This window comes from Ammodytes marinus, assembly GCF_949987685.1.
Source record: "Ammodytes marinus genome assembly, chromosome: 4".
NCBI classification, from domain to species: Eukaryota; Metazoa; Chordata; class Actinopteri; order Uranoscopiformes; family Ammodytidae; genus Ammodytes; species Ammodytes marinus.
In genome coordinates, this window is record NC_137233.1 from 9,718,344 (window position 1) to 9,735,891 (window position 17,548).

Consider the following 17,548-nt stretch of genomic DNA (forward strand, 5'->3'; position numbering starts at 1 on the left):
GTAAACAAATGTTCAAAACATATTGCAATGATAATAACTCACACTTCACAAATGTCCTGCAGGAGCCCGGTGTTTTAATTCTTTTATTACTGTTTTTTTCTTCTTCTCAATCAATCCAGTCCTTTGTTACATTAAACCCATCCTCCAAATAAATAGTATTCAACCATTGACTTCCACTTATCAAAAAGTTAAAGCCTCAAAAACAGTGATTACACTATCAACATGATTTACAATGCAATCAATAAAACTAAAACACTAGTTTGCATATTTCTATACATTTATCTGCCCGATGATCAGGGACACAGCAGTGATTGAACAGTGAAGTGGTTAATTCAACCATTTTGGAGTGTCAAGGTGCTATGTTATTTATTCTGTTAAAATATTCAACAGACAACATTTTTATCTTATTTTTTTTCATATATATAATCTCTTAGCAAATACACACACACACACACATACAAGCTTTGTATGTCTACGTGTGTGTCTATTGCATTACTACCAGTAAGGGAAAAGTACGGTAAGTGGTAAGGACATAATGTGAAAAATCATCACAAAATGAGGTATAGTGAGCAGTGACTGGTATTGATTGAGGGCCTAATAATGTCAGGTCAGTAAGAGAGATTTTAGGCCACAGAGAACAGCCAGCTTAGTTTACTGTATTGCATTATGAAATGAGACAAAGCCACAAGGTTCACACAAGGGCAAACGGGTAAGACATTTTCATTTACCCTTTACAGAAATTAAAGGGAACTTGCTTGAAAGAATATGAAGTTAGGAAATGGCAATGCTTTGCAATACAGTATATGTTGCCCACACACACACACACACACATGATGCTGGGACAGTTAATAGTCATACAAATATATAATTTTACAGAAGGAAGTTACATTTGTGTACCTCAGTGTTAACCACGGACTAACAACTTTAAGGTAAAAACTAATGTCAAATGTTTTATCATTTAGGGGATGTTAAGAACTGATTACACTTGAAGGCTTAGACGTGTAAGTCAAATAGTTCACTTTTTGAATAATATAATCCTTTGGTAGATTGTGTTTCATAGTCATATTGTTAAAAGTAATAGTCTATTGATGCCAAAAAGTAACTTTAAGTTTGATGTAAGCGTCAGGACAAGCGAAAATGCATGAAATAGACTACTGTACAAATCTGAATATCTAACACCCTATAAAACTAGGGCCACTTCTATTACATTGATTCAAATCTTAATCATCAAATTATGTCCGCAACTCAAGAGGGGTCCACTACTAGGGTGAACTAAATGTATTAAGATATTAAACACATGTTCTACTTTGTAAGTATATTTACATAAACTGCATTAGTCACTTAACACATTATTAACAGTTAAGAGTCAGTATCTCCATAATTCATCTGGGATAATACTTCTAGAAATCTACCAGAGAACTGGATACCCTTCAGTGGGAATGGGTCATTTTTTGACAAATCATTGTTTTTGATTACACAATACAACCTCCCACTTCATTAGTAACAGCTCATTATTATGAAAAAAAAGACTTAAGTTTCCCTGACTGGTAGAGGAAGTGACCATCCATTGTCTGATATATACAGCACAGACCATTTTGGGAAGGCAAAGTTAAATTACAACCAAACAAGAATCAGCATATGTACTTACGTATATGCAAATGTTTTCTACTTCATATTCATTTAAATCAATAACAAATGCTGAACCTTACCAAAGTGTTATAAAATAATCAAATACATCACTGATTGGCTCTAATATTGGCAAAAATCTTTTCTACAAATCTATTGCACATAAAAATACAACCTCTCTTAAGAACAATCACAACCGTCTTACTGCTCACATAACTATGTGCAAAGTTCAAAGTTTCAACGTATTATAAAGTTAAGAAATCAAGCTTTCAAAATAAGAGAAATTAATGTTTAAGTAAGCATGATCCTAATTATCAAAGTTATTAAACAAAACTACATATGTGCTACAGGAGTCCAGTCAGTCAGCTGTTAAAATAAAAATAAAACCATATATGTGCCTTTGATGTTGCTCTTTGATTTGAACCCTTTGTCAAGTCAAAATGAACAAATACGGTTCTTTCCTCTGACATTTTTTTCAAAGTCTAGTGCATAGACCCGGCAAGGTGGCTTTTTTAAGAAGTTACTACTGCACAGTAGAAACTCGAGTTGCGCAATGTACAGCGAGCGCAGACATGACACGGTGAGGAGGGGCGTGTCCTCTGCCTCCTTCACCCGATAGTGGGCTGAGCAGGGCTGAGAAAGACCAGCTGGGTTAGGGCGAAACTGATCATGTAGGTGAGGAGTCAAGACAGGGTGAGAAGCATTCACAGGTGGGATAAATTAATTTATGACGAAACAGCTTTTAAGAAACATTTGTTACTGCATATGATAACGTGACAGAAAATAAGGATTTGTACGTCCATCTACCAGTTCATAAGCAGCTCCTGGCTGCAAGGAAAATCTGTTGAAAGGTGCTCTTGTCTGAAATGGATATGGCTGCTTCAAGCCTTGCACCCCTCCATCCCAGCCTGTTGTCGCATCACTCCTGCCCAAAGCCTTCTGTCTCTTCTATAGCGAACATGAGCTTCTCCTTCAGCTGCTCATAGCTCTTGTACGGAGGAAGGTCCAGACGATTAAAGCTACACGGAGATAAGAGAAAGACACTGTATGACTCTTCACAGAAATATTTTGGAATTATTGCTCCAACGGTTCCCCATTTTCTTTATACACAAGTGAAACAAATTATTACATTTATGACATAACTGTTGATAAAATAAATGTTTATCTTTCCCTCTTGTTGAGTTTTTTTTCTTTTGACCTACCTGTTGGAGAATGTAAACTCATGTTACTGCCACAACCACTTTAACATGATGCTGTATAAGAGAATCTGCTAAATAAACACCTGCTAAGCCTAACTGTTTAAGGTACTACAACAAGGTATTCTATTCACACACAGCATTATTAACACTTCAAATACCAATGCAAACTAACAATAGAGGAAGGTTGGTGACCCGTTGAATCACAAATGACTAAGAGGGTTTGGTCCTGTGAGTTGTATCCTATCAATTTGTACCAGACATCTGGTGAAACACCTGAACCATGAGAACTTCAATAAAATCAGAAGCGGAATAACTGGCCTTACCACGTGTGGCTTCGTGGAAGCCAGTTCTCTTTGCCCACTTTCTCAATGCAGAACTTCTGGGGGCCGTTGCTTCCTATATTGATCAAAAATGAACATAGAGGGAATTAAATCAAGAAATCAATTCTAATTTGACATACAGAGTGTGTTTGTGTCTATTCTACATACCCAGCAAGTCAGTGAAGCCGCCCACAGGAAGACGACACGTTCCTGTGACAAACTGCAGCAGTCTCATCCTCTTCTCGTTGTCCATCTCCTTCACAAACTGATAACAGATCATTCTGTATTAATATCACTTAAACAATCCAGTATGACATAACTTTCTTCATGTTACAGGTATTTTATTATTGTTATTTTTTTTTTAAGTTATTGGTTTCATTGAGAGTTTTGTCTAAACTTTTTACCCAGCAAAGCAAAAGATGATCCAATCACTTGTTGTATTTATGGGACAACATCAAATTGCACTACTGTTGTACATCTTTGTACCATAGTGGAGAAAAGTTTGACTGTAACAGCATTGTACTAACCTGCCAGAACCAGAGGATCTGTTTGCTGCTTCGGGCGTAATGCCTGTAGATTGCGTGTCTCTGCCAGTCCACCAGGTCTATCTCCTGCATCCCACACAGCATCACCTGCAGACAACAAGGGAGCACCAATCTTTAGCATGTAGACAACTAACTAGAATGTAGGGCTGGCCCGAATGCCATTTTTCAGGCTTCGAATATTCGTTGGTTTTTCCGAGCGAATATTCGAATATTCGTTCCAGAAAAACACACCATCAAAAACAACATAAAAAAAAAAAAAATTAAAATAAAAAAAAAAAAAAAAAAAAAAAACGTTAATAATCCCTATATACTCCCTGGAACCGATTTTGACAGTATCTGCATATTTTGTTGAAGATTTACGCGCTCGGAGGTGAAGTAATGGACGCGCTATGACACTTAGTGATGTAATATCCTCCTAAATGAGCAATACTACTACTAGTACTACTACTACTACAATATTACTAACTTTTATATCCAAATATAAAATTATTTGATGACATTATATTGCAGTACTAGCTTCTTGCAAAAAAAAATGTTGAAAAAAAAAATAAAAAAAAAAAAAAGTATAAAAAAAAAAAATAAAAAAAAAACGAAGCTCCGAATACTAATTTAAGCTCCGAATACAGTACTAATTTTCCGAACGAGTATTCGAATATTCGAATAATTCGGGCCAGCCCTACTAGAATGTGGATGATTTTTTTTCATGCAAAACAAGCACTGCTGCAAACATCAACCTTCCCTCCAGTCCTTTGGTTAAAAAAAGTAGACAAAATGAATAGGCCTCTAGTTACTTCAGTACCTCTAATTCTTTAGCATCAAAGTATTGAAGGTATTGCTGGGGCAAAACTTCATTGAAGCCCTCAAGGAATGCTTGAGTCTGCTCCTCCACACCTCTGGACAGCCTCCACTCTGCCACCAACCTGCATACACAGATATGAAGATAAACATAAGGAAATACAATCAAATCAAACATACTGACCAAATCAAGATACCTGGTTGCTTGAAACATTGGGAAGTTAAAATGTAAGTAAATGTCAAGAAAAAAACAAGACATTTCAAATTGGATGGAATCATTTGCAACAGCCCTTCTTTAAATTCAGCCATTCTACTGCTGTGTTAATACAATGCTGTTAGTTCATTAATAACCATTACTGCATTACTTATGACCTGTCCATTGCGCTTTACAGTCATTGGGAACACTTTTTTAAAATACAGTATTGTCTACAGCAGGAAATTGCTTGCGATAATAGCAAGTCAGCCTGGACTATGAGTGTTGTGTCCAATGTGCTAGGTATAAAGGGGAATGTAAATATGTCGACTGAAGACAGAAAGTGGATGAGAAGCAGCTGTACCTGATGTATTCTTCCTTATTCTCCTCAGTGACTTGGACGTTCCCTCCATCTGCTTTCAGCTCGTGGGTGGTGACCTCGCCCAGGATCTCCTTGTCAACGGAGAAGAACATCTCCAGACCGCACTCCTCTATGTTATTATCCCTGGAGGGCACAAAGTCATTGTCAGTATAAATACGGCTTAAGTGATAATACTGGAAAGCAATCAGGAAGGACATAAATCCACCAGGCTACACACTTAGTTTAAGTATTTTCATCAAAACAGTAAATGTGATGAAATTGGTATGCATTTTGCACAGCTAAGATTTGCATTCATACTGAAAAATACAATCTATGCATACATCTAGCCTGGCTCTATCCAACTATTATACACCTACCAGCACCTCTAAAGTGCACTTATCAATAAATTGCATTTCATTTCTTTAAAAATATGGAAAAGAGGTAGAAAAATTGCCATTTTTACATTCACAGCTATGCACCAGACTACCTTGGAGCATCCAGTGGTTTCCTAGCAAATGGCCCAGACCAAGAAACAGTGTGGCATGTAACCCAGCTAACAAACGTCTAATCTCCGGGCAAGAAAGAGAATAAGTATGCTTTTCTTAAATGTCAAACTGTTCTTTTAAACCCTGCAAATAACTTAAATCTTACTGATATTAGAACCCATGATACAATGATATATGAAACCAAGAACATGTTGATGAATGTCAGCATATTAAGTATATATCCCTTCACTACCCACCAACCAAGTCATGCATTAAAGGTTTGTATCCCCAGACATACTTGATCCAAATGAGTGAGTTGTAAAACTCTGGATCTATGGACTCCAGGTCTTTGAGAGCCAGATGTTTGTTCAGAATGCGTTTGTAGAAGGGGAGGGAGAAACCTGTGTCGATGAATTTACCATGGAACAAGGCCTAGAAAGGAAAAAGCAGGTGAAATGCATTAAAAACAACAGCCAGATACAATGCAGGTAAACATTTAAATAGTGTAAGGCGATAGGCTAATTCATCTTAAAATGTATATTTCTCATTTGAATTTAACATTTGAAATCCTATTATGAGAATAAAATGTTAAAGACAATTGTATACCACTACACGTGCTCGGTATCAATTCTGCCAAACTAAAATAATCTCACTTGTGGGCCAAAGTAATCCCACCATCTGTTTAGAATACTAATCGATCACTAACTAATAATGGTGACAAATAATGTGGTTACCATGGCAATGAAGCGTCCAATGAACTTGAAGTACTTGAGGTGATCAGGGTTGATGTAGGAGGCAGGGTTGATCTGCAGACAGTAGTTGTCCTTTCCAGCATACTCAAACAGACAGTACATTGGGTTCAGTACCTCATGTGAGAGCAAGAAGAACCATTCCCTGATAATATTATGACAGAGGACAAAAAAACAAAACAATTAAGTGCTGGTTTCATACTGGTTAAGGAACAAGTTTCGTGAGGGGGTAAGGGTGTTGTCAAAAAAGTTACAAATTAGAACAAAACACACCTTACCAGTCATACTGTAACATACAACTTTATATATATATATTAAAAAAAAAGATTAAGTGAAATTACCTGGCCACACCTCCGTAGTCCAAGCCCTCCTCTCCAGGGAAAATGATCCACAGTCTCCGCCTGAGATCTTGAGGGTGGAAGCTCATAATCTTTGAATGCAGACAAAGAATTAGAATTACACAACTGAAACAATGACTAAGACAGTACAGTCAAACAAAAGAAGACAGTAGCTTGAAATGATCACCTGTTGGAATGAGTCCTCAAACAAGGTTTTCCGGGTGACGGTAATCTTAATATGCTGAGGCATCGACAATTGCTGATAGGGGAGGAAAAAAAGGAGTAATATTAATATTAACATTTTAGACAATGCTGTGTATCTGTGTATCTGAATCTTATGGCAGTGGGGGCGGGACCTGATAAGCCTTTGGCTTCTCCTGCCACCCTTCGGAAGATAACACAAAGTTATATGTGTGAATATGCAAAGAGAAAATTGTGTATTGTGTGTAATTGTCCGGAAGAATAATAATAATAAAAAAAATAATAAAAAAAAAATATCAATACTACAGGGTTACCACACATTTTTACCGATTAATTTTCAAAACTTTTGCATGATACTTTACCCAATTTCCATAACCTTATTTGAATAGTGTTAAACTGTTAAAAAGTAGGTTGGCCTGTTCCATAATCACATGGCTCAATAATGAGGCTCTAACTGTGTCTCTCTTGAGCCATGTATTATATTTGTCTGTCGAAAGCCGTGAATCATTAAAAACGAGCCCAGGAATTCTTGCGGATTAGCAAACTGCTAAATGTTGGTCTGCTGCTCACTCCAGTTTGATGATCACACAGGTGCATCACAGCACTGGCATTTTGAACAATAGTAATTCAAGGAACTATTTCCCCCAACGTTAGAAATGTTTTGGGATTTTTATTAACACGTTTTAAACACTAGCGAAATGTAACTCAAATTGCAAAACTTTTCCAAAACATTCAGTTCATTCCAAACCATTCCCAGAACTGAAAAATCAGCATTTTCTTCGTAAACCAGTGAACTTTCACTTTTATCTTTGCACATTTTGGCTCCAGAGAAAGGAGTGCCCACAGTAAAACAACATGAAGATAAAGAATGATCCAACTGTCACGTTGTTTACTTTTTCATGGGAGATAACAGAGCATTTCAACACCTGCAGCCCTTACCTGACACCAGAACCTGAAGTATTGCACTTTGGCTTTGAAGTCCCTGACATAGGTAATCTGTGGCCCATTCTCACTGTGGAAAAGACCAGAAGAACAATTTTAAATGTCGATGAAACAATCACATTTAGTAATTAAGTGCACATTTCGTGTGTATTCACATCCATGACTTTTTGATTAAAAAAACTGTATTATAGCATGCTGTTTAGGGTTGTTCTGATCAGGCTTTTCAGGCTGATTTATGTACAATTTAAGATTTGAAATGTATATCAAGTTATTTTCTGAAATATGAGAAAGGGATGGTTTTTATTTGAATTGAATTAGTCCGAATCTTTAGGCTTCTTCTCAGGAAACTGAGGGAATAGCTGTGGGCCTTGTATCGGTTTAGAAAAATGCCAATGACTCAAAGTCAGTGTTCCTTCACTGAGTGGTACATTTAACATCAGGACGTTAAACCTGACTTTTAAACAAGAACTTACAGTGAGGATTTCCCTGTGCGAGGGTCGATGTAGGTTGTGGTTCTCCTGTTGTGGTCTACAAAGTAGGGAATACCATCCACGGTGAACCTCATCTCCCAACCCTCTGGCAGGGGCTTATCATTCAGCAGCCTGATCAATACAAAACGCCACATGAATATACATCAAACCATTTGTAAAAAATAAATAAAATACATACACACAATATCTACACTGCAGGGCAAATTTGGGGAATTTAATTGTAAAAGAATTCAGTATATTTTATTAGAATGATCTAATAACTAGACTTTGAAAATAGAAAGTCAAAATAAAATCTACATGAAGGGGTGAACTGAAGGGGATCTGAAGGGGTCAACATAAATACCAGTATGAAGTAAAGTCTGAAATAACAGTTGAGTAAGGATTCAGTTATTGTACAGGTTGAGCAAATATCTCCTAAATAGAACAATCATGTTCGAATCCAATCCATGTATTATAAAAGAGTTTAGGTATATAAACCCTTTTGCATATGTTATTTCCACACCTCCCACAGAAGGTTTTTAGTAAAATTTGACTGAAAAAAAAGAGAAGGACCAAACATGAATAATTCTTATACTTCACTCCTTGCACCAATCAACCATTCAAAGCTTATTTATATATCACTTTCCATACAAGTCACATGTTGTCCAAAGTGCTTTACACCAGTTAGGACTCATCCCCTACTTTGAAGTATACTGGAACTTGGCAACTTTATGACACGTTAGCGCCCCTTACAGACCATACAACAAAATTACAGCAGGCACGCTGAATAATTTATACCTGCCGTGATAAAAAAGGTACCACATTATCAAGATGCAAATTACATGGCACACATACTAGCATGACAAGGCAAACACTCACCCCTGCGTCCTGGGATCCTCCCACTGGGTCGCCCGAGTTGGGTGATGAACAAAATACACTCTGCCGTTGGTGTCTGTTCTCTTCTCTGACATAACAAATATATATATATATATATACACAATTCAGTATCAATTCACTGCGAAGAAACTCTTACAAACATCACAGCCATATTCATAGAAAACATCTTTACTGTGTTTTTCTATCATTTCAACTAAATACAGCTGAAATGAATACTCAGTGATATTTACCCCAACCATGTGGTAGAGGTCCCAGCGGGTCAAATTCTTTATTGGCCGTAGCTGCCAACTGGTCTTGGAGCTGAGTCAGAGAGAGAAAGTGATACATGACAGATTTTATTCAGCGGAATTCGTCATTACCCAATATCTTTATATCAGGCCCTAATCTCTTTTGGCTGAATTGTTCTCATCCCTCCATTAGAGTTCCAGAGAATCAGTAGCCCCTTTTACACAGCGGGAATATGCCGGAATTGCTGTATAAATGCGACCGTTGCGGAACAGGGGAAGAAAGGTGCGAGAGATTGTTCCGGGAATTTTACTACCTCGGGGGGTAGTGCCGACACAATCAGTTCCGCCTCTCTGTTTAAATGCTCCAGCTTGTTGTTGCGGAACAGGGGGTGCGTTTGAGGTTCCATAGCTACGTTCTAAACATGCGACCATGTTAGCAGTTGAAAGACGTGTGTTTAACATTAACCACGGCGGCCTGATGTCCCGTAAAATAACCATATAAAAGGAACAGCGTATAAGCTGGTCGTAAGGGCCGCTGCTCAATCCAATCTCCCGCGCTTCATTTTCCAGAGTTTATGAGTGTATTTCTGCCCAGGGAAAGTTGTACAATGAAGTGGGAAAGCTATTTCTATGCTAAGCTAGTCTGCGACCGGATCGCCGCCGCTATTATTATCCTTACGTCTGAGGGTATATCCACACTTACAGTAACGTGACTTCACACACTGTGTATGTGTAGGCTATGTCTGAATGGCAGAGTGCTGCCATCACAAAGAGAATCGCTCACAGCCAACCTGTCACATAAACCCACACACACAGGTGAAGCAGTGAGCAGAGTGATTTTGTCAGTTTGGTTAACAGTCCCAGATATGTTGGACTCAGCGCGTAGCGAGATCAACCGGCACATCACGGGGACAGTAAAATACGGCCCTCTTACTGCAAGCCCCAGCATTTCTGCTCTCAATTCACCGGGCAGCCAAAGTTGTTGTTGTAAAGCAGCTGACCGGCGCGGCGCTAAATGTTTACGTCACACCTGACGCTGCTTAGAAGCACCTCTTTCATTCCGGGAAACGCTTTGTAAAAGGGACTACTGATGCGCCAGCAGGATGGCGTTGCTTGGTTCTGTGTAAACAACACAGAAGCAAGCAAGGACGGCATATTGGAGTGATGTTGTTCCGTCAATATGCCGCACTCTCTGTGTAAAAGGGGCTAATGCCAGGGAGTATTGAAGCTGTTCTGGTGGCATGTGGTGGCTCAACACCTTATATGGGTGTGGGATTCTTAAGTATTTCAAAACAAATACATCAAACTAGGGCTGGGCGATATATCGAATATATTCGATGTATCGCGAGATGTGCTCCAGGGGATGTATAAAAAGACCCTATCGCGACCATCGAATACAAATTGGCACGTAATGTGTTTTTTTTAGCCGCTGCCGCCACCGGCAAACTCGCTGGTGTTCGCTTCTCTCGCTCTTTCCTGTGGCTCTCTGCCTCACAGACTCACATGCATTGGCAACTCACTCACTCACCCCTCCCAACCAGAGTCTCCTGGGCGTGCACCTGTGACGTAGTCTGTGCCTTGTGAGTGTTTACTTTAATCGCCATGTGAAAACAACGACGAGAGGGGGAGAAAAAAAGACGAGGGCTCTTGTGTTCTTATGACAGCTGAACGAGCGGGTGGAGGGGGCGCGAAAGACGGCGATGGTGGCCGTCGTTCATAGCATGGACCTTTTTTGTAGACGGGCGCTTGACCAGCATAAGCGGCCGCTGTACAGAGCCTGGTCCTTATGAGAGGAAGGCGAACGAGCGCCGGGGGAGTTTTTGGTCCAACGTCACACAACCACGGCATCCCATTTATTACGGGCAGCCTCTTATAATAGGTCCATGTCAGCACCAAGGGAGGTGCACACCGTGTATTAACTAAAAGTCTATGTAAAGTAGGCTACATTTGCGAGTATTTTTTATAAAATAAAACATAGTGTTTTAGTGATAATGCAGGAGGGCTAGATCAATAGGTATGAATTGCATCCAGGAATGGTGCATCGGTTAGAATGCAAGGAATGATGATGATGAGACTTTGCTTTCTTTAGACTATAGGCTATTATTCTCAGCCGTATTTATTTAAATCCTCTGATTGTCTTCCAGTTTTATTTTCATTAACTAAATACAGGAGAATTAAACAATAAGGCAGGTAACAGAGGGACGATGAGCCACCTGCTGTTTGCGCTCGCATGAATCTCTCTCTCGGACTAACAGGCAGAAAACGAAACTTAACTTACATTATAGACTGGGAGCAACTGCTCTTAAAGCGACAGTAACCATTATAAATGTCAGAGCCTTTTATACACATAGACTACTATTATGGATCAAAACCTGTTCTGCATTTAAAGTGTGGCTGCTATCTTCAGGGGGTTAGTGGTGATAAACAATTAGTAAGTGGTTGTAATGAGTCATAATTAGTGTTTTCAGTTTACAGATTAACAGAAGATGGAAAAAACTGTTTCCAAATAAAATAATGCTGGATCCATTGTATGGGAGTGGAAGGATGTGGAATAATCAATACAATGTGCAAACTCTTTGCCATGTGCAAGTTTCAAATTGTTCCAATAGAAAGCACTAAAGAATATAAACATGTTTCATGTAGCCTAATGCATTGTTAGTGCAGACACATTTTGCAGGGACTATTTAAATCATATTACTGGTGTGATGTTATGCAAAAAATTAATTAAATTGAGCATTTAGGATGTGCTCTAGAGGAGATTTGAAATATATATCGTGTATCGAGATATAGTAAAAAAATATCGAGATATTGATTTTTGCCCATATCGCCCAGCCCTAATTCAAACTGTGACTTTAGGAGAAGAAAATGTAACAAATCCACTGACTAAGACAGTGACTGCTTTTACCCCATAAATGAACCTCTGGTTAAACTGCTGCATGGCTCCCTGCAACTGGCTGCGTTGGTTCTGCCACTCCTCATAGTTGCGCACCGACTCCTGCGTTGGGCGCTGCCACGTAGTAGTCCGGGTTATGTGGTCGACAAAGTACACTCTACCCATCGGGTCCACTCGTCGCTCCCAGCTACAGTGAATGGAGAGTAAAGAAGAAGGCAGTGAGGAGTTGTTATTGTTGGCCAAATGACAGGTGTATCTGAAGGCTCCACCCTTATATCCATATGGCTACAAGAAACACATGTTGATTTAATCTAGTATTATATTTGCTTTACTGACTATGAATATGAAGAACAAAGAGTGCATCTCTACTGGAATAGCAAAGGAGCAAAACGCATGTTAGTATAATCAAGTGTTTTAGTACCCTGCGGGGAGAGGGTCAGGCCTCTCCCAGGTTGTCCTTTTCTCAATGTGGTCGACAAAGTACATGCGTCCATTCTGGTCCACCCTTTGCTCCCACCTGCACAGACAGTACAAACAAGTCAGCAAAGACAAAGCACAGGGAAGCGGACTATGAAGGAGGTGAACTGCAGAGTAGGACTCTTCTTTACCCTGGTGGTAAGGGTCCGTTGTTTACTGGAGTGATTCTAGGAGTTGTCGTAGCTGTTGCTGGGGGAGGAGGCGCTGGGGCAGAGGTCTCTGGCTTTGGGACACCTGCTACCAGTGAAGAACCTGCTGTAGCTGCTGCTGCTGCTGCACCTGAGTCAGAGGGCTGATTTGAACCGCCACTCGCTGACGCCTGAGAGGAGCCATCGGTAGCCGGACCTTCACTTAGCTCACTGGGAGAGGAACTGCTAGAAGAGGCTGGGGAGACAGAGGAAAACCTTCAGGTGTGTATTTGCTTTGATTGCAGCCACTACACAGTGCAAACACTACATGTGTTAAAAAAAAAGAATGAACGTAGTTGAATTGGTGTGAAAATGAAATGATCATCATCTCATAGTATTGGTATGTCAAACTGTACGTAAACATATGTTACTGTATACTGCATGTAATAGCCATTGATGTCCCTTTGATTGTGCTGTTCGTACTTGGTGAGGCTGTGGGTCTGCGAGGCGTAGCAGGGGGAGGCCGGGCTGGCCTTGGAGGACGCGAGGCACTGGAGCCCCCTGGAGATCTGCTAGGGGAATCTGTACCACCGACTGCATTCCCATTAGGTACAATGATCCATTCCTCTGAGTCACTCGAGGGAGACGTGTCTCTGCTTGACCTGGGTACCACAATACTTATTAACTTCTTTTAGTGTTTAGTCACACAAACTTCCGATGACTTTTCACCAAATATCTAACCGAAGATTTTTTTACAAAGAAAAAGAATATTAAAAAAAATATACTAAACCTGTTGCCAGTGTCTCCATTTTGTCTTGGTTTTCCATTTGGGACAGTAGCAGTAGTGGCTGTAAAAAAGGAAATACATCTAAGTAAGTTATAACAACACCTGAATGTAATTATTAATGTGAAATAATGTGGGATGTTGCTTCAATGGCACAATTATGCAAGTACTCTATATAAAAAAACAGAGTCTTGCATACGCTGGGTTTTTGATCCAGCTTATTAGCTGAACACATCTAATGGCATTTCAGCACTGCAATTTCAAAACAGTTGACATCTGCACATTCTGCACATTGCTATCAAAATGTGACTAGTGTAGTCGACCTTGTATAGTTGGTGTGTGCCTGTGTGTGGTTCCTTTACCATGTTCTCTCTCTGCCTGGGCGAAGGTCTCTGGGTCCACCTGCATGCCGTCCAGACAGACTGACAGGTCCCCTACCACATCCCGGGGGTCTCTGTCAGAGCTCAGCGGCAGGGTCTGCACCACCTCACATACTGGGGCGGGGACACAATGTATTGTAAACCTAGTTCTGACTGACAGTACAGCTCAGGCACTCGACACACAAACACCAACATTGAAAAAAAAAATAACAATGATGCCAAGGCTGCACTGAGTCGGAAGAAATTCCTACTGTCTGAACGTGCATACTATTTTAGTTAAAAATCTGAGATTAAAATGAAGAGACATTTTTAGGACAGCCACATTCATGTGCCCTTAATATTGATACCATTTTAAGATATTTGGCTACCGGTTTCAGCCCTGCTAGTAAAGAGTATGGGACTCTAAAGAGAAAGCGGGGCAGTGTTAGTCACTGTGTCAGGCTCAAACCACTTTAATCATCAAGAGGAAACTGGCAGAGTTTTTAAAATCGTGTTAATTATTGTTAAATAAAGCATAAAAAATAAAGCAATAAAACAGTTATATAGAGGTAATATGGAGAGAGGCTTTTATGTCACATGCTTTGTGTATACTGACAAGGTCTGAGGGGAGCCATTGTACTAGGTGAAACCTAGTACACCTAGACCATCTGTCTGCTCATCATAAGGAGAGGTGAGGTCTTTATTTCAGGGAAAATACATCCTAGAGAGGAGTTTGAGGTTGGTTCTTAATCTCATCAAATAATAGATTGTCATTACAAACACAGGCAGACATTCACTCGTATACAAGAAGTGTGTACAGTGTCTACAGTATGTGCAACATCTGTCAATTTCATATGAGGGAATCAACCCCAAAACCCCCAAATAATGCCTCTATACTCCATGCTCCTATATAACAGTCTAAGCAAACTCTTACCAAATAATAGCCTTTAGTGGTCAAAGGGCATGGGATTTTCAATGGCCAATGTAGATATTTAGAGAGCAGGCTGGTCGATGGCCGATACATAATGCCGATATCACTTTGTTATTGTTTTGTTTTTGCATTTGATTTAATATAACAATTAAATAATAATAACAAATGAGAAAACCAATTGAGAATAAAATAACTTTGAATAAATAAATGTAGACGCAGAAAATAATAAATCACTCACGATGCTGCCTGCAGTGTCTGCAGATATTATTGTTTATCTTTTTGATTGGCCTCGTAAGCGAAAATATCGTCCGATTCCGATTATGTCAAAATGCCATTTAACAGCCCAAGTAATCATTCTTCCCCTTAACACGATCACAGTTTAATTACGCCAGCAAACACACACAAACACACAAGATAACCACTGAATGTGAACTCACATTTCAAATCGTTAGCCTTCAGTGTCTCACTCATCTCCAGCATGGCCATTCCCAACAGGATGTCTGCTTTCAGCGTCTGGTGGCTCCAAACACGAAAGATCAGCTTGCTGACAGGAGTAACAATGCTGTAGCAAAGGGAGAAAATGACACGATACTGGTCAAGTCAGTGTTGAGTGTATGGCCTTTCAGAACGTACCTGTTACTTTCATTCAGATCCATCAGATATTAATTCAGAATGTAGCTTTTAAGTATTTATTTATTATACCCTTGTTATCTGCATTACCAAATTACCAGCTGAGTAACGTTACACCAGAAACAGACCTGGTCCTGAGACGGCTACAATGTAAACAACAAACCTAGACTCTACATCTACACCCTGCAACTAGAACATAGATAGTAATACACACAATGTTGTATGTAGTTTAAATCAAGTTCAAATGTATGATATTTATATGATCAATTAGCACAACATTCAACAATTGATAAGATTTTTGCTAAACTGCTTCCCGTCATGTGACAAACCCAGCAGTCTTACTCACACTGTGATAGCCTGCTTCCATTTGGGACTGTGTGTGTTGTTGCACTTCTCAGTCCTTTTTGATTGGCCATCCACGGACACCTCAACATACGGACTGGGACCAAACCAGTTCTTTTTGTTTTCCTTCAGCTTGGCTGAAAGCACTAGAAAGAAGAAAAACAAAAGTAAAATTGCAGGTAATATGACTTCCGGGAGATTTATTTCATGTTTTTCAGAAGTGTATTTGCTAAACATGTTACAGCTCACTAACACAATAAACGTATGAATATGAACCACAACAACAACTCACCTGTGACCTGCAATTGGGCCTTCATGGTTCGTCCATAACACTGCAGCCTTCTTTGGCTTCACCGAATGGACCTGCAACGACTTCAACAAGCGACATCAGATGTTAACACGGGGCACTCATTGCAGCAGGTAACCTACTTGAAGAGTGATTAAGCTATAGGGTTACACTCTCAGCGGAAAATATTGTCTGGCTTTACATACAGTGACAGCAAGTATGGATCGAGCAGCCAAGCTAACTAGGCAAAAGGGGCATGTACAGTAAGACTATTAAGCTATCTGGAGACATTAAAAGAGTAGGCTTTTGGAGATGCTAAACTAATCTTTTTGACATCCACCATAAAAGTTAAGCTAAATATGTCAGTTAATTTGTATTAATTTAAATTGCATTAACTGGGCACACAGTAAACTAAAGAATAATAAATAAATAAATAATTATGACTGCACACAGTCCCGATGACAGGTATTTTATAATTTTCGTTTTGTACTTTATTTGACATCTCTATACAGTGACAGTATATATCACATGGAGAGCAATGGACAATTATATAATCATAGTGCTCAGACATAGTAATTACATTAAATGCACCTTACCAACTGACGTGGTTTAGTCTTAGCTATTTCAGGAAACCACTGAGTAACTTGCATAACAGTTAACTCAAAATCCCATCGTCCACTCTGCTAAATTAAGTCTCCCGTTTAGTAAGACTATATTTTGACAGGACAATATAATGGGAGTTTAAAAGCTAGACAAGTGGGGTACGTTCATAAAGTTTAACATAAAGATGTTTAAGTGGACATTAAGTGACATTTAGTGGTCGAAAAGGCGGCGTAGTCCCTGCTGTCTGTAACTTTTCCTAGCTTTATCCTTCAAGTTAGCAGGGGGTTAGCCACCAGGAGACATATTCAAACACTTAAAACACTAGCCTTTTCAAAATGAACGGCTTCGACTGTATCATTGCTTAGATGTAAAGCTGTAAATAATATTTTTTCTGTGTATATTACTAATATAGAAACTGAGAAGTTCCACCACCTGGGTCAACTTAGTTCGCCGACGTGCTGTGAAACACGGAGGCTTACACGTTAAGCTAACCACGCATTAACTTACGTTAGTAAATGCTAACACCACCCGGCTGCTCGAGCAACTTCGTTTATTTTAGTCGAGGAAATCTCACGTGCGTCATTCAGTGAAAGACAACATGCCCATACCTGACAGAAGCAGACGATAAAGGGCCACGCAGACTCAAGTTTCAGCTAAGCCTGTGTTGTTGACAGGTAGCTCCCTGCCATCAACACCATGATCAACACAGCCCAGTGTTCCGCTAGCCACAGCAAAACACAGCTCTTCCGGTACATGTTTTTCAGAAT

The 17,548-nt window shown here is 39.5% G+C and overlaps 1 protein-coding gene across 1 annotated transcript; it reads right to left on the reverse strand.

The window, feature by feature from the left end:
* Positions 1-77: 77 nt before the first annotated feature.
* Positions 78-17,501, reverse strand: itcha (itchy E3 ubiquitin protein ligase a). Its single transcript, XM_080026830.1, has 24 exons — positions 17,390-17,501; positions 16,185-16,264; positions 15,897-16,038; positions 15,358-15,482; positions 13,993-14,124; positions 13,637-13,694; positions 13,330-13,508; positions 12,850-13,102; positions 12,663-12,758; positions 12,254-12,428; positions 9,352-9,421; positions 9,104-9,188; positions 8,228-8,356; positions 7,752-7,824; positions 6,799-6,870; positions 6,615-6,703; positions 6,259-6,418; positions 5,823-5,956; positions 5,043-5,183; positions 4,490-4,610; positions 3,673-3,777; positions 3,314-3,410; positions 3,149-3,221; positions 78-2,645 (listed from the first exon to the last, which is right to left on the reverse strand). The coding sequence occupies exons 2-24, from the start codon at positions 16,207-16,209 to the stop codon at positions 2,546-2,548; spliced, it is 2,634 nt and encodes an 877-aa protein (XP_079882956.1). The 5' UTR covers positions 16,210-16,264; positions 17,390-17,501; the 3' UTR covers positions 78-2,545.
* Between the last annotated feature and the right edge of the window lie 47 nt (positions 17,502-17,548).

Excerpts from the sequence above, each read along its gene's own strand:
- itcha (XM_080026830.1), bottom strand. The coding sequence starts at position 16,209 with ATGAAGGCCCAATTGCAGGTCACAG. Across the intron at positions 13,103-13,329 it reads CAGACCCACAGCCTCACCAA|CCTCTTCTAGCAGTTCCTCT; the intron begins GTACGAACAGCA and ends CTGTCTCCCCAG. Across the intron at positions 3,778-4,489 it reads TTGATGCTAAAGAATTAGAG|GTGATGCTGTGTGGGATGCA; the intron begins GTACTGAAGTAA and ends TGTTGTCTGCAG.